Source organism: Leptopilina boulardi, unplaced genomic scaffold (assembly GCF_019393585.1).
Source record: "Leptopilina boulardi isolate dan_hultmark-lab unplaced genomic scaffold, ZJU_Lbou_2.1 LbouV2_210, whole genome shotgun sequence".
In the NCBI taxonomy this organism is placed as follows: domain Eukaryota; kingdom Metazoa; phylum Arthropoda; class Insecta; order Hymenoptera; family Figitidae; genus Leptopilina; species Leptopilina boulardi.
The window spans coordinates 1,127,060-1,154,250 of NW_026137764.1; the positions used below are offsets into that span (position 1 = coordinate 1,127,060).

At 27.6% G+C, this 27,191-nt stretch overlaps 2 protein-coding genes across 7 annotated transcripts in view; one reads left to right on the top strand and one right to left on the bottom strand.

Annotated features, from left to right (window-relative positions):
• LOC127278689 (nuclear factor of activated T-cells 5-like) overlaps positions 1-25,258 on the top strand; it is a 49,093-nt gene extending 23,835 nt beyond the window's left edge. For 3 of the 6 annotated variants that reach the window (XM_051300510.1, XM_051300505.1, XM_051300508.1), the window contains exons 2-8: positions 13,590-13,876; positions 15,793-16,093; positions 17,565-18,083; positions 18,150-18,599; positions 18,703-19,283; positions 19,461-20,240; positions 20,860-25,258. In XM_051300510.1, coding sequence (XP_051156467.1) covers positions 13,590-13,876; positions 15,793-16,093; positions 17,565-18,083; positions 18,150-18,599; positions 18,703-19,283; positions 19,461-20,240; positions 20,860-21,843 — 3,902 coding nt within the window. In that variant the 3' untranslated portion in view covers positions 21,844-25,258. The remainder of the gene's footprint in view (positions 1-13,589; positions 13,877-15,792; positions 16,094-17,564; positions 18,084-18,149; positions 18,600-18,702; positions 19,284-19,460; positions 20,241-20,859) is intronic. The other 3 variants (XM_051300506.1, XM_051300509.1, XM_051300507.1) reach the window with 2 other exon arrangements.
• Positions 25,259-25,300: 42 nt separating this feature from the next.
• On the bottom strand, positions 25,301-27,056 carry LOC127278693 (beta-lactamase-like protein 2 homolog). Its single transcript, XM_051300514.1, has 3 exons — positions 26,845-27,056; positions 26,097-26,724; positions 25,301-25,530 (listed from the first exon to the last, which is right to left on the bottom strand). Exons 1-3 carry the CDS (start codon positions 26,970-26,972, stop codon positions 25,417-25,419), a joined length of 870 nt encoding a protein of 289 aa, XP_051156471.1. The 5' UTR covers positions 26,973-27,056; the 3' UTR covers positions 25,301-25,416.
• Positions 27,057-27,191: the final 135 nt, after the last annotated feature.

Here is a 27,191-nt window from a genome sequence, read left to right on the forward strand (position 1 = left end):
TTTTGTATATTTAACTTTAGTTAGAAAATTGATATCCATAAGGCTAAACATTATGAAAATCCCTCCCTATTATTTTTTCACAATTATTTCCTTTTAATTCATAAAGAAATTCTTTATAAAAGACAAATTATTAAATAAAAAAAGTTGTATTTAAAAATTTGTTAATCATCATAAAATAATTTTCGCGCATATGACAAATTTTGATACAAAATTTTGTGTCCCAGATATATTTCTGTAAAAATAGATTCTGAATCAGTGAAAATGGGCCACTAATTTAAAATTAGTGAAATTTCACTGATTCAACTAATGATCTTCACTGAAAATCAGTGAAGATTCTCACTGATTCAGATTAAGAGAGTGGGTTTAAAAATTTTACTGTAATGTATAAATTTTTATGTAACCAATTTTTAGTCGCAATATATATAAATAAAAATTATTTTATGACGATTAAAAAACACTTAGACAAAAAATGTGAAAGAAAACTCTTTCTTTTGTTGTTGTTGTTTTTCTTGTTATCAAATATTTTTTAATAGTGGTATTTAAAGATAAAATAAATATCATTAGTATTAAATTTACGCTAGACGATGTACTCGCAAATACATAAAAAAAGAGTGACAAATAACTGTTAAGTAGTTTGACTATTTCTATATATACGCAATGAAACATTTTATTTAAACATCTGTTTTCATTATCATTATATGCGTAAAGAATACAACACGCTTGACTTCTTCGTTTCTTTTATAATCTATCGAGTAATGAATTTTTAAAATTGTATAATTATAATTAATCAGTACGACGTTTATATTATTGGTAGAATAATTTTTTATAATAATTATTACAAGACTACTTATTGAATCATTAATTTCAATTGTAAGCAATTTTCGCGCGACTGTTTGTATATTTAAAAATATTTAAATGAATCCCAATTATTATTCTATTCTGAAATGTAAAAATACAAATTTTTTTTTAACTTATCAGTGAATTTGATCGGGTCCTTTAAGAGGAAAGATCGGATATCGTTTGTATGTATTATCTGTTCTTCACGGGGTAAAGATTTTAAATAAGCTTTAGGTCTATGAAGAAACGGATTTTCTTAAAAAAAAAAAAAAATAAAAACGCTTTTTATATAAAGAATCTTTCCTGAAACCGATGAATATTTCATTGAATGGAAGGAACATTTTTTATTATCCTATATATATCAGTGAACTAGAATTTCTTTGAATCAAAGAAAATTTTTGAGTTCTGAACAGTCGAACGCATTAAAAAAGATTGAAATTTCATTTCAAAGAATTTTCAAATTAATACATATTTATTAGTTTTCGATTTTCGTTGATGAAAATTTCGTTAATGATAAAATGAGTATAACTGATGCTTAGGGTACACTTACCTCAGCCTTGAGACTCGAGAACACTGTGGTTAGTGCGATTATTCTGTTCATAATCTAGTAGTATATAACGATGTTTATCGATCCTGTTATCGAGGCTACGTCGAACCGCCATCAGTTTTCCTAGATATGAATAAAACGCAAACATCTCTCTCTCTCTTTTTTTATCTTTCTCTTTCTTTAGAACCCAAATCGCAAGCTGTTGCTGATGCTTCCATACAACTTTCTCGATGATGTTTAATTGATTAGAAAATTTATTTGTTTAAATTAAAATAATTAATAAAAAAAAAAAAATATCAATTCTTCCAAGTCGTTTAAAATAATTCATATTATTGCAAAAAATTATTTATTTTATTTATATTTATATTTATAAAAATGCATTCATATAATCAATTTAACTTGCGACAAAAAACGATAAATGAAATTCAAATCCGAAAGAAATTAATTGATTTACAGGTCGGAAATAAGTTAATTGCTTAGTTTTGTTTATTATCACACTAATTTAAAAATATCAAATTGATACCAAAAATATTAAATTGATATAAAAATTTATATCAATTTGATACTTTCAAATTTGTGTGATTATTTAATTCTCGATAATAATAATTATCGAGAGCAAAAACTTTCTTTGATTCAAACATATAATTTTCATTAAATTAAATGTTCTGCAAGTTCTAGACGTTCAAATGAATGAAAAATTTGTTTACTACTTCTTTTGAGTTTTTTGATTTTTATCATAAAATATTGCTTCTCGTTTGAAAAAATAAAATTAATAATTTAACAAATATTTGATTTACTTTTTTAGTTTTCAATTGGTAATTTTTAACAGTATATTTATATAGACAGAAAATTAGAATTCGTTCATTTGAACATTTTAAACTTCAGGCACAATAAATTAAAAGAAATCTTTTTTTTTTTTGAATTAGTGGAAATTTTCTTTCATACTTTATTTGAAAAATATTATTAAAAAATTAAAATTAAAGTAAAAAATTATTTTTGTTTTGTCCCTTTTAAATTAATACGGTAAATGTGAAAAATTCAATTATTTTGACTTATTTATACTATAAACGAAAAATTATATAACGGTAAAAAAATTATAATCAGTAGAATGAATGAAATATACTTGAATAAAGAAATTTTTCCAGTACAATAAAATGAAAATTTTCCAGGCTCAATTTGATGGCTCGATCGAAGCAATAGCTAGGCATCGATTGTCTCGGATTATAAGTTTAAGTTGACGTATCATTGATGCAAAATGCGCGATTCAAATGTAATCGATCCTTTTTTTTTTATTCATAAAGTTTTTATTGAAATAAAACAATTATTATAGATAAGTTGCTCTTATTGAGACTATATATATAATGTATAAAATTAAAAGAAGAAGAAAAAAAAATCTTATTGATTTATAACTATTATATACATATATATATATGTGTGTGGTGGCACTATTGCAAAGATTTGCACTAATAACAACGTGTCCCAGATCCCAGAGGAATTTTGCATATGCTTCCCTAGGTCGTTGACATCGTTCTGTGATTTTCCTTACCAACACAGACTCTCACACACACAGACGCACCTGCACGTGTTCATGTGATGACCATTACGTCGTACTCACCCTCTGTCTTTAAATTAAGGCAAACTCACCACCACCAGTTGCGTCCCCAATAGACCATTCAAGACGATTGCAACTTCACCCTCCACGCAATTACCTCAATGAACCCAGTGGTCGAGCTGCTTTTCTAACACTGCTTTTGAAAAAGAAAAAAAAATTCAAAAATAGCTAAAGTGGAATATTTTAAAAATTGGACCCTGTGAAATAACTCTGTTTTGTTTTTCTTTTTTTTTTATATTTGCACACTCTGTTATCTTGCTGAAAAAGTTTTGAGTGTCTGCAATATCTGGTCTCGGATTCTAGGACTTTTTTCGGCTTATATTAATAAAATGCGACTTTTTCTACTTTTTTTAAAATATTTTTTTAACCTTTAACTGGTACCATGGGTCCATTAGACATAAGAATTTTTTCGAGCTCAAATTAATTGAATATGTATGCTTTTGAATATTTTTTATATTTTAATATATTGGTTTGACATATTCTTAGTAATTTTGTAAGTTTTTTTATACAACTATAATTCAATACAAAAGAATAAATTAGCTTCAAACATTAATAATTATAAATTTTTAATTTTAACCTAAAAAGTCACATTTTATTCTGCAAAATAAATACCCAATCAAAAATTTACTAATGGCGCAGTACTGGCACCCAGTATTTGCTGCCAGAGTTGGCACCAGTACTGGTATCCACTACTGGCTCAGTACTGGCTGAGTACTGTCAGTTTTGTAATTTATTGTATACGAAAAGAAAACTTTAACTGTAACAGGGATAAGTTTATAAAATAATTACAATGTATATAATTATACAATTAGGTATTTAATTATCGTTTAAAATTTTTTTTTGTTTATTGCATATCTGAAAACAATAAGAAAATCTTACAAAATATTTTGGAATTGGTCTCTGGAAACTTTTTGTTTAAATAATTTTACCTACAAAAAAGCAAAATAAAATACATTTTAATTTTAAAAAATAAAATCAAGGTAAAAATATTTTAAAAATAAAATATTTAAACAAAAATATTCATCAGGTTCACTCTAGAACTTTTGGTAAACTAGTATTAATCAAAAAGAAAATCTATTTTAGTTAGTACTGGCTCAATATCAGCACAGTACTGGTTCAGTACAGACTGCCCAGTCTCGGCAGCCAATACTGAACCAGTACTGCGCCAGCAGTCAACTCTGGTATAATACTGAAATTTTTGGTTGGGTACCTTTTTTGCAAGTTGTGATGTTATGCTAATTTTTTTTCCTTAAAGAATAATACATCAAGAATATAACCCTAAATTTTTAAGTCATAATATTGAAATTTAAATAATTTTTTGTTTTTATTTTTCACAATTTTTTTTAACTAACTTAAAATAAATTAATCCCTATAAAACTAATTACATTTTAAAAATCACATCATAGGCTATCTCAAATTAAATTTTTGTGCAAAAATATTCAATACCGGCTGTACAATAGACGTTTGAATACGTCGGGTCCAGCAGACCCGTTGTGCCATTTACGTTCAAATGCGGTATCGTGCCAGTTAAGGGTTAAACAAAATACGTTTTTTCAAGTATACATTACACATCTTCTTTAGATCTTGTTTATTTCAATTATTTAACATATTTTTAACTAAAATTCTTCACTAAATTAATTATTTTTAATAATTTTAATGAAATTCTTCATAAATTCAATTATCTTAAACTATTTTTCTATTAAAATTTTTATGAAATTTAATAATTGTTTATAATTTTAAAAAAATTAGCTAATAAAATTACCAAAAATTTTTATTTAAAAATCACTTGAAATTTAATTATTTGCAAAAATTTCAATTATTTTTAATGATTTTTATAATATTCTTCGAAAATTCAATTATATGAAATTACCTATTGTCTGAAATTTAACACAATCTTTTGAAATTCAATTATTTTCAAAATTTTCAATTTAAAAGCTTCTTAAAAATCTATATAAAACTTGTTTAAGTATTATCTGAAATTTTTTGACGATCAAAACTAAAAACTATGACAAAATTTTTAATTCGGAATAAATTGCTTAAATCGGAGTTGAAGAAATTATAAAAGTGGAAGTTTAAGAATTTTTTTTAGAAATTTGTCCTACTTAAATAAAATTTTGAAAATTTGTCTTACAATTAGTTTGATTTGAAAAATTCGAAATAAATTTTCTTGATAATATTTTTATAGAATTATTCTCATTACAGAATTAATAAAATGAATTTAATATCTAATAACATTAGTTATATTTAAAGTAAAATATTCATTAACCAATTAAATTTTGTTACAATAAAAAAAAACCGACTAAACCAACTTTTGTGCCAATTAATGAACAGTGTAGTTAGTTAATTTTAAAGATAATTAAAGACGTTCATACTTGGGAATACTGATCTCGAGAAAAAATATTTAATTGACATTTAAAAAATTAAAATATTATTATTCAGGGTGTCTAACGGTCAGAGAAAGTCAGAGAAACGTCAGAGACTTTTGTTGGTCAGGGAAATCTTAGGGAAAAGTCAGGGAATTTCAGAAAATTTCATTCAAAGCCAGGAAAATTTCTGTAAATTTCTACAAAAATTAAAATTTTTTAATCTAAAAAAACTTGAATGGTTAAACATTTTACTAAATAAAAATTTATTGAAATGAATAATATGAAAATTGTGGAAAAAGAAATTAATTTTGAGGCGCGGTATTTTTTTTCTGGCATTTGTTTTGAGATTTTAAAGTAATGCAATATTACACTAAAAAGAAAAATTTATTTATTTTACTCAAATAAACGGTTACTTGACTATATTGTATATTATCAAATAAATATTTACTTGAACCAAATAATTTTTATTTGAATTAAATAAACTGTCTTTGGACCAATAATTTCTGTATTTGAAACAAATATCATTTAATTGATTCAAATATTAATTATTTAATGCAAATAAATATTTATTTGATAATAGTTAAGTAACGAATTATTTGAATCAAATAAATTGTGTCTTCAGTATTTATGTAAAAAAATTTTTAAAAAAACATTTTTAATTCTTTCACAATTTTTTTTCATTAAAAAATTAAAGTTTTTGAAAATTAAAAAAAAAATTTGTTCATTTGAACGTTCAAAACTTTTGGCTCATGAAAAGGTGCGTATCAAAAAATGTTTATAAAATATTGTGAAAAAGCTAAATTTGTAATCCTATATTGGATTCATAAATATAAATTTAATTTTTGTTGCTATTCATAATGTAATAAATACATATAGCACAGAAATGATAGATGCGATTTTTTTTGACAGTACATGTCTTCTTACTTGTTTATTAATAGTTAACATTTAAAGAATGTTTTAGGGTGCTGATAAATAGAAAGTATTAAAACTTAAGACTTTAAGGCCATGTCTAAGAAAAGCAAAATAATAATTAGTGATAGAAAAATTTTTCTTACACCAATAATATCTCACTGAAATAATGAGACTGAAGTTACTAACGTTGATTCAACGAAAAATATAAAGTTAAGGATTCTAATTCCCATCAATGAAATATGATTATTTTCAACCCTCAGAAACCTGAAATAAAAAAAAAACAGTATTTATCATGGTTTTGTCACGAATTTTCTGAAAATCTCGAAATTTCAAATAAATTGCTATTTCCTCGCCTCGGAAGCAATTTTTCACGTTTGATAATTATTTGTTTCAATGCTAGAAGCCTTTTTAAAAAAAGAAAATTTGCTTTCAAGTCGGGGAAATAGCAATTTTTTTGAAATTTCGGAAAATCCGTAACAAAAAAATCAAAATCATTGTTTTCCCCGACTTGGAAGCAATTTTTCTGTTTTTTAAAATGCTTCTAGCATTGAAACAAATAATTATCAAATGCGAAAAATTGCTTCCGAGGCGAGGAAATAGCATATTACTTGAAATTTTTAGATTTTCGGAAAATCCGTGACAAAACCATGATAAATACTGTTTTTTTTTTATTTCACGTTTCTGAGGGTTGAAAATAATCATATTTCATTGATGGGAATTAGAATCCTTAACTTTATATTTTTACGTTGAATCAACGTTGGTAACTTCAGTCTCATAAACAAAGGGAATCGATAAATTCAACAATAAATTGGAAATTTACTTGTTTGACTTGTTATTTCAAAAAGAAATTAATTTACAATAGAAAATAAATATGGAAGATATGATAATCATATTTTACCAATATTTCACATTTATTTTCTCACCAAATATTTTTTTCAAATTCACACTCAAATAAAGCATAGATTTCTAATTTCTTGTCTGTAATTTACCAAGTCCCTGAGTTTCAATGAGATATCTTTTATATAATAATAACATAATTATTATTCAATATTTACACTGAATATTTCATTTAATGTGTACATAATATTATATATAATTATGAACTTTGTTTCAACAAAAGTTTTCTCAATTAATAATACGAAGTTAAATGTAATAAAAAATTTTCTTGGATACTGAATAAAAAACATTTAATTACACAAATACGAAGAAACTATTTTGATGCACGCAGAATCAAAATATTTTTCCCAGTGAAGAATCAAGAAAATAAATCATGTTTATAGATTTTTTTATATTACTTCGATAATTCAGTTTTCATCTTTACGTCTGCAAAATTAATGCATATTCAATATAGACATTATATATAATGTCGTTTTTTTGTGCCTATGTGATGATTCATTAAACTTGTAAGTTTTCTTTTAGACTTTCCAGAAAATTCGCAAATTATCTCAAGATCATCGTTAAAATATTAAAAATAGATGCACAAAAACTCGTTGCCTCAATAGAACAATATAAATTCATATGACGTTGACATTCATAAGGTTGTGTATTACAATTTTATATACCATATTACCATTATACGTGCAATTTACGAAATATTTAATTTATTCATCACTGTTACTTTAATTCTGCATATCATTGTTTTGCAAACGAAGACAATAGGTTATATACCTCCTCAACCCTTAAGTATATCATTACCCAGGTGAAACGTTTCTACGGAAACTACTCCACGGAAATTCCACACGGAATTCCGTAAAAATTATATATGGAATTCCGCAAAAATTTCCGAAAAATTTTTGAAAAAAGTTCTTTTGTAATTTTGCGAATTTTTTATAAGAATTACACACATAATCTCTATACAGAATTGCACAAAATTTTTGTTGGAATTGCAGAAATTTTTTTTTAGAATTTCACAACTGTACACTGAAAAAAATTTAGCCGAAATCCTCAACTACCTTTAGTTAACTGACTTGAAAGTAGTAAAAGTAACTACTTTTTTGGTTATTTTAACTATGTGCGTGTAGTCAATTTAACTATTTTTTATGGAGTTAAGAATTAGTAGTTAATTGTACTTAACAAAAGTAGTTAAATCAACTTCAAAAATTAGAACTATTACAAAATATCCTTGACCCAACTAAATTCTTAGTTCTTTTAACTACTTTTTAATAGTTCATACAACTTTTTAAATTCAGTTAAGGACCTATTGAACTATGCAGGGTAGTTAAAAAGTAGTCAAATCTACTAGTTTTTTTATTGAGTGTATTTTTTACTGATTTTTTTGTAAATTTAAAATAACTGCTGGTGGATACACTGAAAAAAATTAGTCGAGAAATTCAACTACCGTTAGTTAGTTGACTGAAAAATAGTAAATTTCTTTTGGAAAACGTTTTATTGACCTCTCAAATAAGTTCGACTAGATATTAATTAATCTATCATAAATTCTATATTATATCCACCAGGAACATCATCGTCGACTAGTTTTCGTTATAGTAGCAGCAGTTATTTTAAAATCACAAAAAAATCAGCAAAAAATAAAGTTGTGGAATTTTATTGAAAATTTTGTGCAATTCTGTATGGAATTCTTCCAAAAAAATTCGCAAAATTACGAAAGGAATACTTTCAAAATTTTGCGGAATTCCGTATAGAATTTTTGCGGAATTCCGTACGGAATTTCCGTGGAGACTAGTATTAATGAGACTAGTGAAGCAAGGCATGTACCCCCCCCCCCTAGCGGCCACACGAATTTATCTAGAGGGCTGAAATTTGGTATACATATGTATTTTGGTGTGTAGATTACAGGAAAAATATAGCGAATCTCATAGGAATTAATTATCATAGCGTTGTCAAGGAAAAACCATGAATTTTTACGAAAAATCCCTAAAAATGACTATGTACCCTCCCCCCCCCCTGGTTGCCACATCTTTTTACATAGAGAGCTCAAATTTGGTACACTTATGTATTTTTACGTGAAAATTACAGGAAAAATATAGCGAACATGATTCGGATCAATTTACATAGCGTTGTCAAGGAAAAATCAAAAATTTTGAAAAAAAGCGATTAATCCTCCTAGCGCACACAATATTTGACGAAGGCAGTTCATATTTGGTACACTTACGTATTTTTGCGTGTAGATTACAGGAAAAATATAGCTAGCACAATTGGAGTTGATGTTCATATTGTTTTTAAGGAAAACTCATATTTTTAGAAAAAATCATGGATTTTTCGAATAAAAAAAGAAGAAAATTTTATCCTAAGGGATCCAAATTTATACTTTTTTACGTATTTTGACGTGTAGATTACAAAAAAAAATACAGCGAGAACGATTGGAGTTAATTATCATAGTGTTTGCAAGGAAAAACTGATAATTTTCGATAAAAATCATGATTTTTCCCCAAAAAACAAAGAATATTTTATCTAAAGAGTTTCAAATTTATACACTTTTACGTATTTTTGCGTGTAGATTACAAAAAAAATATAGTGAGAACTCCAATTGTGCTTGCTATATTTTTTTGTAGTATTTTGCCATTCTTTATAATTTGCCATTTTCTTTTTTTTACCATTTGCTATTTTTTTTATCTTTTGACATTTTTTATTTGTTGATATTTTTATTATTTGGTGAAATCTAAAAAAAAATCATAAAATTGAAAATGTTAAATGATAAAAAAATTTAAACATTTTTAAAAACTTATGATATGTATTTCCATGCTCACATTACAGGAAAAATTAAGCAAAATTGGAATTTTTCCATCGGCCTTTACACTTTAAACCCCTCAAATTTTAGGATAGGGGTACGGAACCCTCGGTTTTAATGCGAGTGTAACTCGCACTTGTCCGATTTTTTTTAGTTATTTATAGTTAAAATCATTTTTCTAAATTTTTTTCTAACTGTTTGTGTGTTCTTTCTTAACTGAAATGTATATATACCTATATATTTTATAAAATTGGTTATAGGCTTTCACGAAACCTTGATAACCAGTTCTCACTTCTTCAAACAAAACAAAAAATACATCCCCTTTTATTCGATCTTCCATTACGTCAATATAATTGGTTTCTTTTTTTTGCTCAGTGAAAAAAATAAATATCGTCCTTTTTACGATTTGTTATATTTTCGTTGAAAACACACTGTTTTGTAAATAAGTAGCATTCGTGATATTATAATTTAATTTTATTATTTTTAATGTTAAGAAATGCGACAAAATTATAACATTAAGACAATAAAAACTTATAACGATAACAACATTAATAAAAATATATATTTTATAAATTCCCTAAATCTTATTGTCTTATTGTTATCTGTACCGAAATTCAGTTAAATTTAAATTCTTTTCATTTGGTTAAAAAATAACAAAATTTTTGTTAAGCTTTAACTAAATTCGTACTTTGTCGAAGTTCACAACGTTTATGATGAACGATTGAAAGAAAAAATATTTTTCATTTGAAAAATAATTTATTAATTTTTTGTCTATAAATTTTTCTTTAAAAAATTATTTATCAAGACACGTTGCAAATATTTTTTTTGACAAAAAATTATAATTTTGAACAGAAAGATATTTTTTTCTAACTCGTTAATCATAGTTTTAAACTTCACCGACGTAAAAACTTTGTTAATACACAATCAAATGTTCTTTGTTTTTTTTTAGGGTTCCGTACTCGGTTCGGAACCCTATTAATATCGGTTTTTTTTTAAATCGTGTACCCCCCCCCCCCTTAGCGGCCACACGAATTTATCTGGAGGGCTGAAATTTGGTACGCTAAATATGTATTTTCGCGTGTAGATTACAGGAAAAATATAGCGAACCTGATAGAAATTGATTATCATAGCGTTGTCAAGGAAAAATCAAAAATTTCAAAAAAAAATGATTTACTCTCCCTAGCGCACATAATATTCAACCCAAACTGTTCATATTTGCTGTAAAACTGTATTTTTGCGTGAAAAATACAGGAAAAAATGTAAGCGCGATTGGAGTTGATGATCAATTTTTATCAAATTTTTGAAGAAAAATGATAAATTTAATAAAAAAAATGTATTTTACCGCAAAAAACGAAAATAATCGGACAAGTGCGAGTTACACTTGCACTGAAATCGGGGATTTCGTACTCGAAGCGAACTTATTTGGTATAAAAACAAATGTTTAAAAAATACGTGTTTTATGTTAAATAATATATGTGATACAAAAAGGAACAATTTAAAAAAAAATTTAAGAAATACAACACATATTTAAAATTTTTTTTTGTTTTTATACCAAAGGAGGAACAATTTTCTTAAAATTTTTTTTTTAAATTGTTCCTTTTTGTATCACATATATTATTTAACATAAAACACGTATTTTTTAAACATTTGTTTTTATACCAAATAAGTTCGCTTCGAGTACGGAACCCTCGATTTCAGTGCGAGTTACACTCGTACTTGTCCGATTTTTTTTTTTTAATTGTAAAAGCAACATATTTTTTAAAATATTATTTCAAAATTCAATAATTTTTTTTAATTATTGATATTTTTTTAATGGACAATATGCACACACGCATTATCTAAAATAAATTAAAATTTTTAAGAAAATACTTTTCACAAAAAAAGAAATGAAAATTTATTGTCTTCCATGTTATTGAATTATAATTACCTATAATTAGCTAATCGAAATATTTTCTAATTTTTTTCATTTCCTTCAAATTTTGTTTGAACCCATTTATCTAAAAATTTTTAAGGAAAAAAACATAATTTATTTGGTTATAAAATTTTTCTTTATGTACATATTTATAGCTTAAAAATTTATACTTAAATACAATTTAACGCTTTTAAATAACTACAATTTACACTTCAGTCATTTTATTTACTAAATATGTATAACTAAAATACATATACCATTTTTATATTTGTTCTCAAAAATTAACAATGACTTTTTCTTTTCAAAAAAAAAAAAAAAAAAAAAAATGTATGTTATCATATAAGAAAAAACTAAAAATATCTTCATAATTTTCTAATATTAAGTAAATTGCAAGAAAACCGAAAATTATTATTTGTATTTTTGATAATAATATTTTAATAATATTTTTGTAATAATAATTTAAATTATTATTATCAATAAAAGATGTAAAATTTTCTGGCCTAATTACTTTTTTAATGTCTTTTTATTTATTTTTTGTTTTTTATATTATTAGTTATTTTATTTTTAAAATAATTTTTTTTTCTTATCTAAAGTTTAATATAATCAATTTTTTTTTAAGTTTTCATAATTTTGTATTATAAGTCAGTGAATTTCTGCAAACATTTCAGACAAATCTAACGGTAAATTATGTAATTTTTAACAAGTTGTCGAAGCAAAAGAAACAAATGCGGAGACTATTTATTATTGAATAATTTTTTTTTTCGCATATAATAATGTGTTGATTTTGTGGATAGAATTTGTAAATAAAGATTAGTGTAAAAAATAATATGGACCTTGTTAAAGTCTTTGGAAAAGGTGCTGGACAAATGCTTTTGACGACCTCCTTGTAGACCTTGAACCTCTGACGTCAGAGAAGTCGTGGTCAGTTCGTAATGACACTTTTGGTCAGTTCCTTTCGGTGTTTTCAGTCAAAATAACGTATCTAGTTGAATGAAGACGACTAAAAGAGTAAACACTTTTAAGCTTATTATACAATATTGAATTTAAAAAAATTCTATATAATTCAACGAATTGACGAGTAATTGAGAAATTAAAAGTGTTTTTTTCTCTTTGCTATATATATATCAAGAATATTTCTCAAGAAAAAAAGTATATCATCTTTTATTCATTTTCTATATTATTCAGCTCCCGTTTCAAAGTTTTCGTCTGAAAATAAATTGTCTCTCGAGCATATAGAGGTTTTCATTACTTTTGAAATTGCAAGTTTCTGGCTGATACGAACCAATCTAAAAAAAAAATGATTGATAAACTGCAAAATACCAGCTCAGATAAGACAGATGTTTATATTTAGAAATCAACTTATAAAGTCGAGGAATGCTTTTACAAGTGGACGATGTTACCTTGCTTTGTCTTTTATGCAATATATGAATTTAAATGATTTGATAAAAAAAAATCAACGATCTTATTAAATTTAATACTCAAAATGAAGAAACATTTTTTTTTTTTAATTTAAAAATTTCATATTGGATTTTAAAGATTTTGCTTTTTAGAGCTATTTTATTTAATTATCTTGGCTTTAAAATTAATCATTTTAATTAAAAAATTAAAAATTAAATTAATGGAAAATGAGTTGAATTTTTTTTTTCTTATTTTTTGAAATTTTGATTGTCATTTTGTTTGTTGCAAATCGAATTAATTTTCTTCTTTGTTTGCAGGAAATAGCGCAGGTGGCATATCGTCGTCGGTGACGGGAACAATAACAAGAAGTTCAGTGACTTCAAACAATCGAACTCACTCTAGTCGAAGGACAAGTCATCAACGTCATCCTCATACTCAACAGCAGCAACAATCATCTGTCCCATTGACATCATTTAACGGCCTCATCTCCAGAAATTCGGATGATCTGGCCATTAGAACAAATTCCACTCAGGACATTTGTGACAATTCAAATGATTCTGGCCTCGGATTCGAGGAACGACAGCAATTGCTGAATAAAGTTTCTGTGAGTTTCATTTACTGTGAAAAACCATCGAATTTTGTCAGTAAAATTTAAATTTTTTTAAATTACAGTAAAATAGAAATTAAATTAGAAAATTGATGAAATAAAACTTGAAATTCCAAAAATCATTCAAAGTTGAAATATTTATAATCGAAAAAAACTAATAAGCAAATAAACTTTTGTCACTTGAAGACAAACAATAATAGAAATAAAATCGCAATTTTTCCCCCATTTTTCAAGTTGGTTTCGAATAATTAGAGAAACAATTTTAGAGGAATCATTAAAATTATCTAAGCAAAAAGAAAGATTATTAACTGCAAAATAATCGCGCAGGTTATCAGCTGCATGATTACAATACCAAGGAGAAGTCTTTCTCTTTATCAAAGATTATCTCGACGAAATGACGATATGTATTTTTCTTATCATAATTATCACAGTGGCGCTCAACAAATCTCGCTCTTTGTTTACGCAAAAAAAGAAAAGAAAAAGATAATATCAAACTTTTTATTATCCTTTCGAATGAAAGGAAGAAATTTACAAGACTTTACATTTCATATGTTTTCAATTTTGCAATTGATTGAATTAGGTTTTACACAATCTGAAAATAATTCGATGAAAATACATATGTATCCCGGATATTTGCAAAACGCGCTACTATAACTAAATACTCTTTGTCTAATGAGGCCAAAGTTTAAGATAATAGAATAGAATTTTCTCCATCTCTATGAGCTTTGATTTTCATTCATATTCATCTTTAGATTCTAATTATAATTTTCGCAATAAATAATCTTTATTTACTTTTTTTTAAAAGTAATTTCTCATTTAAGTTATTTTTCTTCTTTACTTTTAAAACCTGTATATTTTGTGTTATAAATAATTAATAAATTTTTAGTAATTTTTCATATTCTAATTAAAAATTTTTTTTTTTATTATTTCGAATTTTATCTTTTTTTTTCGTTTATTCACAATTACTGATGTTAATAATGAAAACATAATTAATTGCATGAAAAGGGGAAAAAATCTTAAATCTAGGTAAACAAAATTTCAATTACTTAGGAAGTTGGTTAAATAAAAAAATGTTGCAAGTACATATGCATATATCACTTCTTTTTTTTTTTATTAATGTAAACGAGTTTTATGTTTATGTACAGTTTTATCGTTTTTTAAAAGGTTCATAATTCTAGTTTCGTTAAAAGCTTGTTGTAAAGTAAGTGCGGAATTAATAAAAACTCATTTTTTAGAAATAAAATTAATATTAAATTGATTTTATAATTGTTTGGGAAAAAATCATTAATAAAAATTAATTACAATTAGAAATTAATTTTAACATTACTTCATAGAAATTAGTAATAAATTCCAATTAAGTGTTTTAATTTTACATTTAAGATAAAAGAAAATATTTGAAAACATTTTTTTAATTGACTTTTTTAATTCTATTAAATATCTGATTTTTGAAATATAAAAAAATTTATTGATTTGGATTTTTTTTTGTCATTCGAGAACGTGACGAGCCTATTTTAATCGCGAATTGATTCGAAAATCTGCGGGAGCCGATAAATTGTCATTGTGACAAAATGATTTACAATGTTGAAACTATTTTCAATATTGAATACTCATGTTATGAACGAAGCTTTACATAGACGTCTTTAAAAATATGTACAATCAGTGATTCCCGACATACATGCTCTCTTATCTATATGCGTAGTTGCAAGCGATTTCGCAAGTGATTCTACATTTATGTAGAACTTTGAGGACTGCCGCGCTGGTTCAACGGTAGTTGAACTCAAATGATATGCTCGCATATAGGTAGTTGGACAAATGTTTTCGATTAAATGCTATATACAAATAAGACGAAAACACAGAATATTTAATTTTTATTTCCTCCACTTCTTTTATACTGATTCAAAACAATTGCGTAGCAGGTTTGGAACGGTGTCGGTGAAGAGGATTCAAAGAGAAGGAAAATGGATATTAAGCTCGAGTCGGAGGATGCGAATTTTGCCTTTCCTGAAGTTGCCCCAGGATCTGCACAGGAGACAAAAATCTCTTCAAGAAATGGAATAAATGGCATTGGAAGTGCGATCACACGTACGGGAAATGGTGCAGCCGGGACAATTGGCAGAATTGTTGGAATCACTAGACCACGTCCGGCCATCGGTGTCCTTACCAAAAGGCCACCCATCACTCATCAAGGTCCTGTCACCCTCACTTCTCAGCTTTGTATGTATTTTTGTACTTCACAATCATTTCTTACAACTGGACATACATTACAAGTTTGCTGAAAACAATCTTTAATTTTTTTTTATTTTCAATTTTAAATTTAAAAAATAAAAGTTTTTTTTTAATTATAAGATTTGAAGAATTTATCACTTTTTTTGTACGTATTTTTTAAAACCACTTAATGTGTTTTAATTAAAGAAAACACTCAAATTTTGATAGTTTTTTTTTTATTTTGAAAATTAGTAATTTTTTTTCCAATTATTTAAAATTTACGCAGATTCTACAATCTGAATATGAATATTATTATATTTAAACAAATTTCGATAAATTTTTGTAAAACAGAATTATTTTCCTTTGTATTGTAAGCTTTTTTGAAAAGTAATTTTTAAATATCTTGCCTTTCTTTAATTTGGTTAGTTCAGTTTTTTGCATTTGTTGGAAGCAAACTTGTTAATATTTTCATCAAGAGCGGTAACACCTTTCTCTAAAAGGATTATCGCGTACTTTAATTTGGTAAATTTTTCGAAATATATAATTTTTTTTTTATTAGATTAGTCAATGTCTCTTAAATGTTCCTATTAACACTGTGAAGATACTGCACTTTCATAATAAATTTTTTTATTTAGGTGTAAAATCACTCCCGTTATGAAAAATTAATCTACATTTAAGAAATCACTCTAAATTTAAGGAATCACTCTCTTGTTTGAAACAAATCACTTCTGTACCTATAATCACTTTTTATTTAAAAAAAAGAAATTATTTTAGATGTAAGAAATCACTTTTTTTAATAAACTATTTTTATTATTTAGTTATTTTTTTTTTTAAATAAATCATTACTGCTTTATAACAGATTAATTATATTATTTTGCTTGAAAAAATATTTTTGTGTGCTTTAAAAATATTTCATGGAAAATATAAGAATGTAGACTAAAAGTATAAAAAGCTTCTTTTTCAAAGATAAACAGCAAAGTTCCTAAAAGTCGAGAAAAAATATAAGAAATATTTTTCAGTATAGATGTTGTACTTAAGGAACAGCATGAGAGTGTGAATCAAGAAAATTCAAATGCATTATTAAACTTCAAGCAGTAAGTCATGGTTCTTAAAATTATTCAACTATGTCCTAGTACTTTTTTTAAATGCAAATTGTAACAAAAGAAAAAAAATATCAAAAAAGACGATTAAAAATAAAATGAATTTTATTATTGAAATTTTATTATATTCGTATGAAATTAATGTATTCTTAGACTGAATTCATAGGACTCTTGCTGTTTTGAATACTTTAAGTTTGACCTTCATTCTTATGAAATAATTTTTAAAAAGTAATTAGTATATTTGATAGTTTTAATCTGATGCCATAACTTCTTCTGGAAAAAAAAACATTTTTCATGAAAATTTTTTATTTATTTGGCTCACTGTTTGATTTTGACTGTTTAGAGTTGAAATGTTAATTCGTGAAAAATTTCTTTTACAGGCAGCATATCGAGGGATGGGAAGACACAATTGCAAATAATCTGTCAACCGGAACAACAGCACAGAGCACGTTATCAAACTGAGGGATCTCGTGGCGCAGTGAAGGATCGTACCGGAAATGGATTTCCAATAGTTCGTCTGGTCGGTTATGACAAACCGGCATCACTTCAAGTTTTCATTGGTACTGATCTTGGACGCGTTGCCCCCCATATGTTTTATCAAGCATGTCGAGTGAGTGGCAAAAATTCAACACCCTGTGTTGAACGTAAAGTTGATGGGACAATAGTGATTGAAGTGGACATGGATCCCGCTAAAGATATGATTGTTACTTGTGACTGTGTTGGTATTCTCAAAGAGAGAAATGTCGATGTTGAGCACAGGTTTCCACAGGAAGCTGGTGTCCTACAGGGTCGAAGCAAAAAAAAATCCACACGTTGTCGTATGGTCTTCCGTACAACAATCACTCACGCCGATGGCTCTTCAGAAACTTTACAAGTCTGTTCTCAGCCCATTGTTTGCAGTGAGTGTCAAATTAATTTATTAAAAATTTTTCATTTTGCAAAATCTCATTTTCTTTCCCCCACAGCACAACCGCCGGGTATTCCTGAAATTTGCAAGAAATCTCTGACGTCCTGTCCAGCAACTGGAGGCTTAGAATTATTCATTCTCGGTAAAAATTTCCTGAAAGATACACGTATTGTCTTTCAATTGGACAGTGACGATCCTTCGACTAGTTTAGAACCGCACTGGGAATGTGCTGTTCTTCCGGACAAGGAATTTCTCCAGCAAACTCATTTGGTTTGCGTTGTTCCCGCATACAGGCGTCAAGACCTGTCACCCACAGAGACAATTAGTGTGAGACTCTATGCCGTGTCTTCCGGAAAAACGAGCGAACCGCACAATTTCCTCTACACTTCATGTTCAACTCCTCCAGAGCCTTCAGTAGGTAAAGTGGAAATATCAAATCCGCCATTAATCCAAGGCAACGACAATGGCTTATCGAGTTCCTCGACGGTCTCAAGTGTCCCCACAAACAGTGAGTTTTATTAAAAAAAACAAAACATCTATTCGAGTTGTAACAGATCTTGTTTTAATGGAGCTTCCAACAGATTGAAAAAAAACCAATCTTTTAATTGTAGCTCTAATGACGCAAGCTGCCGTAGGAGCTTCTGGTTTTTTAACCCAACAGCAGCAGCAACAGCAACAATCGTCGCAACAAGCGCAAACGGAAATTCTAAAAAACAATCCCAGTTCACCACCTGCACCGTCGCAAGTCACACCAGTTATGATGTGGACATCTCAGGGATCAAATTGTCAGAATTCGGCTGTGGATGTGATGATGCCACCGCCGCTTGTTGCCAATCAATTAATGAACAGACGGTCATCCTCAAATCTACAGCTAATCCTGCCAGACAATCTGAAGACCGAGATACTCGACGAGAACAGTAACAGTGGAATGCTGAGCGATAACAGCATAAACAGTGTCAATGTCTCGACACCAACACACAATGGACCTACTGGGACAAGTCCATTGCAACAAATTGTCAATGAGAATTCACGTGATGCCTCTCAGTCTGGTCTCATTAGAAATGTTCAGAATAATGACTCCCCAGTGCAGGACGCTCTGTTGGGAGTCGTCGATCTCATTAGAAATCAGCATTCTCTATCTATTCCACCTCAGCATCCATCATCATTCACGGGAATACACGAGTCATCTCAGGTAAGTAGATTTTCAATTTCATCTCTTTCTCTGGTAAGTAACTTATCAATGAAAAAACTGAAATTTTATTCCTAAATTTTAATGGCCTCATGAAATTTTTAATTAAATTGTAATTTTTACAATAATAAAAAAATAAATTTCAATAAAGTAGTTGATTATTTATTTGTTTCGTTTAAGGTAAAAGTGCTTAGTCCACATCACATGAAGCAGGATTCGAGTCCAATTCTCCAAAGTGAAGCAAATTCCAATGGGAATATTCAAGGTGCAGGCGTCGTAGATCTTCGAATGAAACATCATCAATCCGAGTATGAGGCTTTGAGTAATTACACGCCCGCCGGGCAACCATTACCAACGCAAAGTGGACACAGTGTTGAAAATTATCTCAATCAATTGGAGGCAGCTCGACCCCTTGTACCATCGCCAAAAGAACAGGAATCACAGGACACAAGCTTTGTTGGTACGATACAGCAACGAGCATCGATAATTGCCACTGGTCGTCAACAATTGCAACAGCAGACTTCAAATTTATTAGCGGCAACTGCAACCGCACTTAACAAGGACTCGCTCGTTACTACCAATGGAGAAACACATCAAATTGTTTCACCTCTTCGATCAGTTAATACCAGTCCTCTCACTATAATGGGTCACGTGCCTCCGGTTGTCGATCATGTTGAAGCATTGTCAAGTCCTCAACAATCGACAAGGCCTAGTCCACCAGTAGCGGTGCCTGTCAAGACAATGTTGCTGGAGGCTCTTCTTCCAAATTCACAGCCACTTACGGTGCCTGCGAATAATGTTGCGGCATCAAATAATGGTGTTCCCGAACCGACACCTGAAGATAATTTACTTACAACGATCAACGCTGCTCTGTTGCCACCAATTCAAGAGGCACCAATTGTATCAGCTCCCAATTCATCTAACGGCACTGTCAGCGTTCCTTCACAAATTCCACTACAGGTGTGTGAGAAATTTCTATTAAATTCAGAGTTTTATTTCGTCAAAAAGTAAATATTATTTTCAGACTTCGTAGTCGTCCTCTATTTTCCCTAAAAATCCCCTTTTTCACTTTTAGTCCCTAAAAGTACCCTATATATTTTCCCCTATTTTTACAATAAATTAGTATCAAGTTTTGAATTTTATGATAATAATTTTTAAAAATATTCATGTTCTACCAAAACTACAAAATTTAATGAATCTGTAACAAATTTTTGGATAGAATAATTATTTATCAAATAAAAATCTAATGCTTTATATATTCAGAGGATTTGGATGAAAAATCCATCAAAGCTTATTCAAAGGAAAATTTAATACTTATCAAAAAGTTTTGATAGAAGGTTTATTAAAATAATGTATTATTATCGAGATTTTTTTTATAATTATCCTTTTCTTTCAAAATATTTGCATAGTACCTTAAAAGTTCTTTATTTCCCCTAAAATACTTTTTTGGGTCACTATGAAACTTGTATTGTAAAAAAAAAAATTATGAATATTTCTTTAAGTTTTATAACTTTTTTTTTAAAGTAAAATATTACTTTTAGAATAATTATCATCATACCAAATTATTGGTTCTTTATAGGTCTCGAGTGAGGTAATGCCACGATCAACGGATCATTTGCAGCTGCAAACTCTATCGCAACAAAGTGTGGTCACAATGCAACGTCAAGTTCAACAAGTTGAGCAGGTAGTGGCGCAAGCCCAGCAACAAGTGGAGCAAGTGGTCGCTCAAGCCCAACAACAAGCAGTTCAAGCGGTGCAACAAGCGCAACAACAAGTAGTGCAGCAAGTTTTTCAACACGCTCAAGTTGTTCAGCAAGCCGTGCAGCAGGTTCAAGCTGTACAACAAGTACAGGCGGTACCTGCCTTCCAGCAGGCTGTTCAGCAAGCATCCCAAGAAGTTGTACAACAAGCCGTTCAACAGGCAACGCAAGAAGTCGTGCAACAAGTACAAGCCGTTCAGCAAGCCGTTCAACAAGCGCAAGCGGCTCAAGCAATGCAACAAGCCGTTCAACAAGATATTGGCTCGATGCTTAATCAACCTGCGGGTTTCGTTGCGGAAGCAAGTTCAGCGCTTGCCAGTGGTGCTGCTCAGGAACCATCACAGCAGAGACTTACCACAGCTGCCGAACAGGCAATTAATAATGTCATCACTAATGCCACTCAAGATATTATTAATAATAAGCCAATAACCACAACCACGGCACACGCAATCATTGCAACCAAAAATATTTTAAATAGTGTTGCAACACAAAGCGCTCAGCTTATGAATAGCGCAATGGAAGGAATTCTACCGAAATCGCCATCAAGTCAGGGTAATATTGTTGATCAAACGGCAAATAAATCTCCACCAGGTACAGTATCAATGCCAGTGGTGGCATCCAATCGACAAAATGTAAATCCTAATATGCAAAATGCCACGGCCGCTACAAATAATCCTAATAATGTGAGAAAATCCGAAGACACTGGCTTACTCTCTCAGGAATTAACTTCAATGTCAGAGCACGATCTTTTGAGTTACATAAATCCTAGCTGTTTCGATCCTCAAGGAGGTTTTCTTATGTAGAATGTCATCGGAACTGTGTCCTTAAATTGTAAGGTATAACCAATTACTATTATTATCTTAATTGAAATCTCAAAAAAAAACAAATTCAAGGTGGCCACCCAACCGGCATATAATCGGGACAAATTTGAATCGAATAAAAACCAGAAGAAAGCAGGGACTTTAATATTATTTTGGGAGAAATTTTTTTTATATTTTGCTCCTTTATTGATTTATTATTTATTTGAAATATATAAACAATCAGATTAATATTTTTTACCAGATAAAATTTTCTCATACTGCTTATACAACTTAAAATATACTACATTTTTAGAAACAGGATATTCAGTGGTAATTATTTTTCATAACTACACATTACATCAAAATAGAGGGTTTTTTTTTTTTTTTTTTTTTGCAGAAAAAATTCTGTCGAAAAACCGGGAGACAACGCTAATTTCCATCGAGAGAACCGGAAATCAAATATCCTGAAAATAGTGGCCACCCTGAAATGAACTTGAGATAAAATTAATTAATTAATTTAAATGTTTTACAAATTGGATTTTGTCAAAAACAAACAAAAGAAATTGACATATAATTTACACAATTGTAAAACTATTTATATTAATTAAATTAAATTTTTATTCAATTTTCATAAATTTAAATTGGATTTTTAATTAATTTTGAATTCAAATCCATTTAAATCAGTTTGAATTTGATCAATTTCAATTAATTTAAAATTAAATTAGTTTAAAAAGTGAAGAGAACTTTGTCTTGAATTTTTTTCGAACTGGCGAAATATTCTGTTTATTATAGTTTTTTTTGTAACGGCCAAAATATTACATTTAGATACATATATTTATATGTATTTAGAAAAAATTCTTTATATCAAAACAATGTGTAACTGTATTACAAAAAGTACATAAGACTAGTTAAATAACAATTTTTAGAAATTTTTGAAGAAAGTTTTTGAGATAATGTTCGTTAATTTCTTGAATTCTTTTTGAATCAATTTTATTATTAATTCTTATTAATAATCTGCCAATAAGAGGAAAAAGTAATTTCTCTACCTGCAAAACAAACATTGACAACTATTGCAACTGTATATTGAAATATCTTTAGAAATTGAAAATCCTAATTTCATTAATACTTTATTTGTATATACATATTATCTTGAAAGATTTGCAAATTATTTTGAAAAATAAGTTTGATACACAATTTGAAATATTCTAATTAACATCTGTTCAAAATGTTTATTTCACTAAATTTTCATTATCATTCATTGCTATTTAATCTAATTAGCTTTCAAATAAATTATATTTTTCAAGTTTTTTTTTTTATAAGAAAATTAAAAATTATGAACATTTAATTTAAAACCTGTGGATGTTAATACAAATAAAGTTGATATAATTTTTTTTACAATTTAAGGAACATGATTTCGAAAAATACAGGATTTTCAAAATTTAATGACCTCTAAACTCTGTTAAACTTGTTATAAATATGTTAAGATTGATATTGTAAAATAATGGGGATTCAGTTTGAGTTGAGATGTAGTGAAAAAGTAATTAATCGTTATCTTTTGTTTCTTTAAGAAAAAAATATCTGAATAGAATTTCAGACAAACTTTTTTTTCAAATTATCAAAGAACAAATTTTTTTTATCTTTCTTAAATGATAAAATTTGTCGTCAAAGATATTTTTTTTATTTTGGCGAATGTTCCAGCGAGATTTCACTTTGACTATTCGTGAAGAATTATAATATTCTTAAGTAAGACGGGCGCTTAAGTGCGCGACAGTTAATTTTTTTCTCATACTTTATTATTATTATTATTATTATTATTATTATTATTATTATTATTATTAACTTGAAAATGTTACGTTAATTAATTTAAATTTCTTCGTGCCAGAACAACCAGGTGCCTTTGCAAAGCGAAATGTCTGTTTTTTTCGCTTATATGGATATTAAGTTTTTAAGTCAAAGAAACTATTAATATAAATTAATAATTGATATCCTTACTGACCCCACTCAACGGAAAAAATACTTTGTACAGAGCAGCTAAAAATTGAGTGAAGCCAATTTACGATAACCGTATCTTGATAAGGAAGTAATTCTGTGAATTATTGAAGGCTTCTTTGACTTGATTTCATTACATATAATGGATCATTTTGTTGTTTTTATTTTATTCGGTACTCGGCTTCAATGCGAGCTTAGTCATAGTGTTGTGCCTTTTTTTATTTGCGTACGATACTTATACGTAATTTACGAATAAATTGGATGTAAAAGCGAAAAAAAAAGAAATCTTTATAGTGAAAAAAAAGTACTTTTTCTTAAAGTTTACTTTTCGTTTGTGATGATTAAAAGAAAAAATAGTTATTCTTTTTAAGAAGTTTAGTTAAAAATAAAGTTATTAATTCATTTAGAAATCAAATTTGTGAAAAATTCATTATTTATTTCGATATTATATTTTATTGGAAAAATTTATATTTTGTTTTTTTTCGAATCATTTTATGATTCATGTCTTTACGTTTGTATATTTATTATTTAGAAAAAGGAAAAATACAATTATAGCTTTAAGAAATTTTGAAGAAAATATATTAAAAAAATTATCATATAAAATGTGATGCAAATTAAAAAAAATTGTTATTTCTATTCGTTTCTACATTCAATTGTTATGAATTATTGAAATGTTTTGTTATTAATTAGTGCACTGAGCCAACTATGTGATTATGTTGATGTTATCAACGATTAGCAAAGAAATATAACAGATTATATTGCATGTAATTGTGAAAGAATGGTTAATGAAATTATATATGAATATAAAAAAAAATATATATATATATATAAATATATAAATATATAAATAGTTATACATATATAATTATAAATATATTTTGTACGTCTACCCAAAGAGAGAAAAAAAACATTCATGTTAGCGTAAAAGTGAGCTTATCAAAGATTTTAACGAGGTCCATTTTTGCATATACATATAATATATATATATATATTTTCATAGTATGAAAATTACTTTCTTTTCAGACGCTTCTAAAAAAGCAGTCAGCGTCATTTAATTAAAACAAAAAAAGGAAATAAAAAAAAAATTTTTTTAAAAGAAACCTATATTTTATATATAAAACATTGAATATAATTGGTGCAACTTTCTATTGAAGTATATACATATATTTTTTATCTGTCACGAAAAGAGTAGTAAAATTACTCAATGTAATAATTATAATCTTGAGTGTGTGCGCACGCCCCATATGTGAAGTAAAAATATCCATTAATTAGTGTTGTTAAAATATTCTTGGTATGAAAATGAATGCTATGTCTGTTAATCTATACATCAATAATCGCAACGTTTTACTTTTTTGGAAAATGAATCCATCAACATGTATCATCAATAATAATATAATTTTAATAAATGTTTCGAAAATATAAACTAAAATTGGCCACTACATTTTTGCCGGTTATTATTATAATTCATCAGTTTCTGTGAGATTTATACATTTTATTTGTATACAATTTTACAATTATACATATATATATATATAAAGTTCTATTTACAAATGTTCCGTATATAATTTAGATTACATATCACTGACGTTAGTTTATCAACCAACTACCTTTTTGCCCTTTCACTTTGCCTTCTTTATTTAATTTCTCGAGATGATGGTTGACATTTATTGATGCTGCTGGCCATAAATCCTCTGGTGTTGTCTAAAAGTAGATATTTTTATTTTATAAGTTAATATAAAGAAAAAAAAACCCTTTGCAATAAAAGTAAATATTCTCGAAAATAAAGTACAAAAAAAGGAATTTGAAATATTTTCCTATCACATTTGATGCTTCAGGGGTTAAATGCAAAAATTTTTTACGGTTTTAATAGAATTTTTTTTTTACGAAACTGTTAAAGATATAACTTTTTCATGCACTAATGGCATAAAGTATTTAAGTTTTAAAAAAATTAAAAAATGGCAGAGATATGTTGATTCTTGTGCGACCATGCTTTTTGCAACGGTGAGCATGATAACTCAAAAAATATTTGACTGATTGACTTGAAAATTGAAAAATAACTTTTTAAATATATTCTCCACAGAATGACGTACGATTTTTTTTTATTTGGTTAATTCAAAAAAAATTTATGAACTTTTTTAACTATTTATTTCGATCACGAAAATAAATTTTCTTCTTCAAAGTGCATAGAAAATTTTTTAAATAAAAACAGCCACATCACTCTGTGGATAATAAATTTAAGAAGTTATGTTTCAATTTTGTATGCTTACCTTATAAACAATTTGTACTATTTCCATTTCAGATATGGGTTCAGTTTTCTTTTGTAAGCATTTGAGAATCTCCTCTTCTCGCTGTTGACGATGCTGAATATAATATTGAATTCGTGATACAGGATCAGTTATCACAGGACCGTGTCCTGGATAAATGAGAGTCGGCGCTATTTTTAAAATATTCTTCAAAGATATCATATAATCGTGTAAGTCTTCAAAAACTGCCGTACCTTCACCTAGAATACAATCTCCGCTAAAGAGAATATTTTCTTCCTGCATATACAAACAATAATGATCAGTCGTATGACCTGGAGTAGGTTTTATTTGTAATTTTGCGCCTTCAACTTCTATTAATTGATTGCAATCCAATGAATTCCATTCAATTGATTTCTCTTCATCTGTAATGTCAATGTCTCTCAATGATCTTGGCAACTTCCAAACAGTAGCTGAATTTTGTTTTTTTAAATTTAAAAAATTTTGAATTACTGACACTCCTCCAATATGATCGTGATGCCAATGAGTAATTAACATGTGCTCTATCGTAGCACCTTCGTCATCCAAAACTTTGCTCAATAATTCCACATATTTCGGCGCCGTGTCCACATCACCTGTGTCAATTAAAATTCGTCTGAAAATTGAAAATAATATTAATTGAAAATGAAAAAAAGTTACATTCAAACATGTTTCAAACATGTTTCTTTACCTGAAAAAGAGGTTATAAAGTTATCGCATAAAAAGAATAATTTACCTCGATCCACTACCAACGAGATATGTATTTGTTCCCTGAAGTGTCATTGGCCCAGGATTGCATCCAAGGATCCGAATGACATTATTTGACAGTTTAGATATTAGTGGAATAACTGTCAATGATGTCATTTTGACAATTACGTTTAAAATCAATTCACTGATAATACTACTTTACTCACTTGATAATTTCTACTTTATAGGAATCTAAACTATCATATTGAACTTTGATCTTTATTTTATGCAATTCATTAATCAAATTTTTAACTAAAAACTTTAATTAATTAAATTAATAAAAAAAATAATTCATTTATCATTCTGTATCAGTCTTTACCGAAAATTTATTATAAA

Coding starts and splice junctions, on each gene's coding strand:
- LOC127278693 (XM_051300514.1), bottom strand. CDS start 26,972: ATGACATCATTGACAGTTATTCCACTAATATCTAAACTGTCAAATAAT. Junction 26,725..26,844: donor CTCGTTGGTAGTGGATCGAG/GTAAATTATTCT, acceptor TTCAATTTTCAG/ACGAATTTTAATTGACACAG. Junction 25,531..26,096: donor TAGTACAAATTGTTTATAAG/GTAAGCATACAA, acceptor ATCTACTTTTAG/ACAACACCAGAGGATTTATG.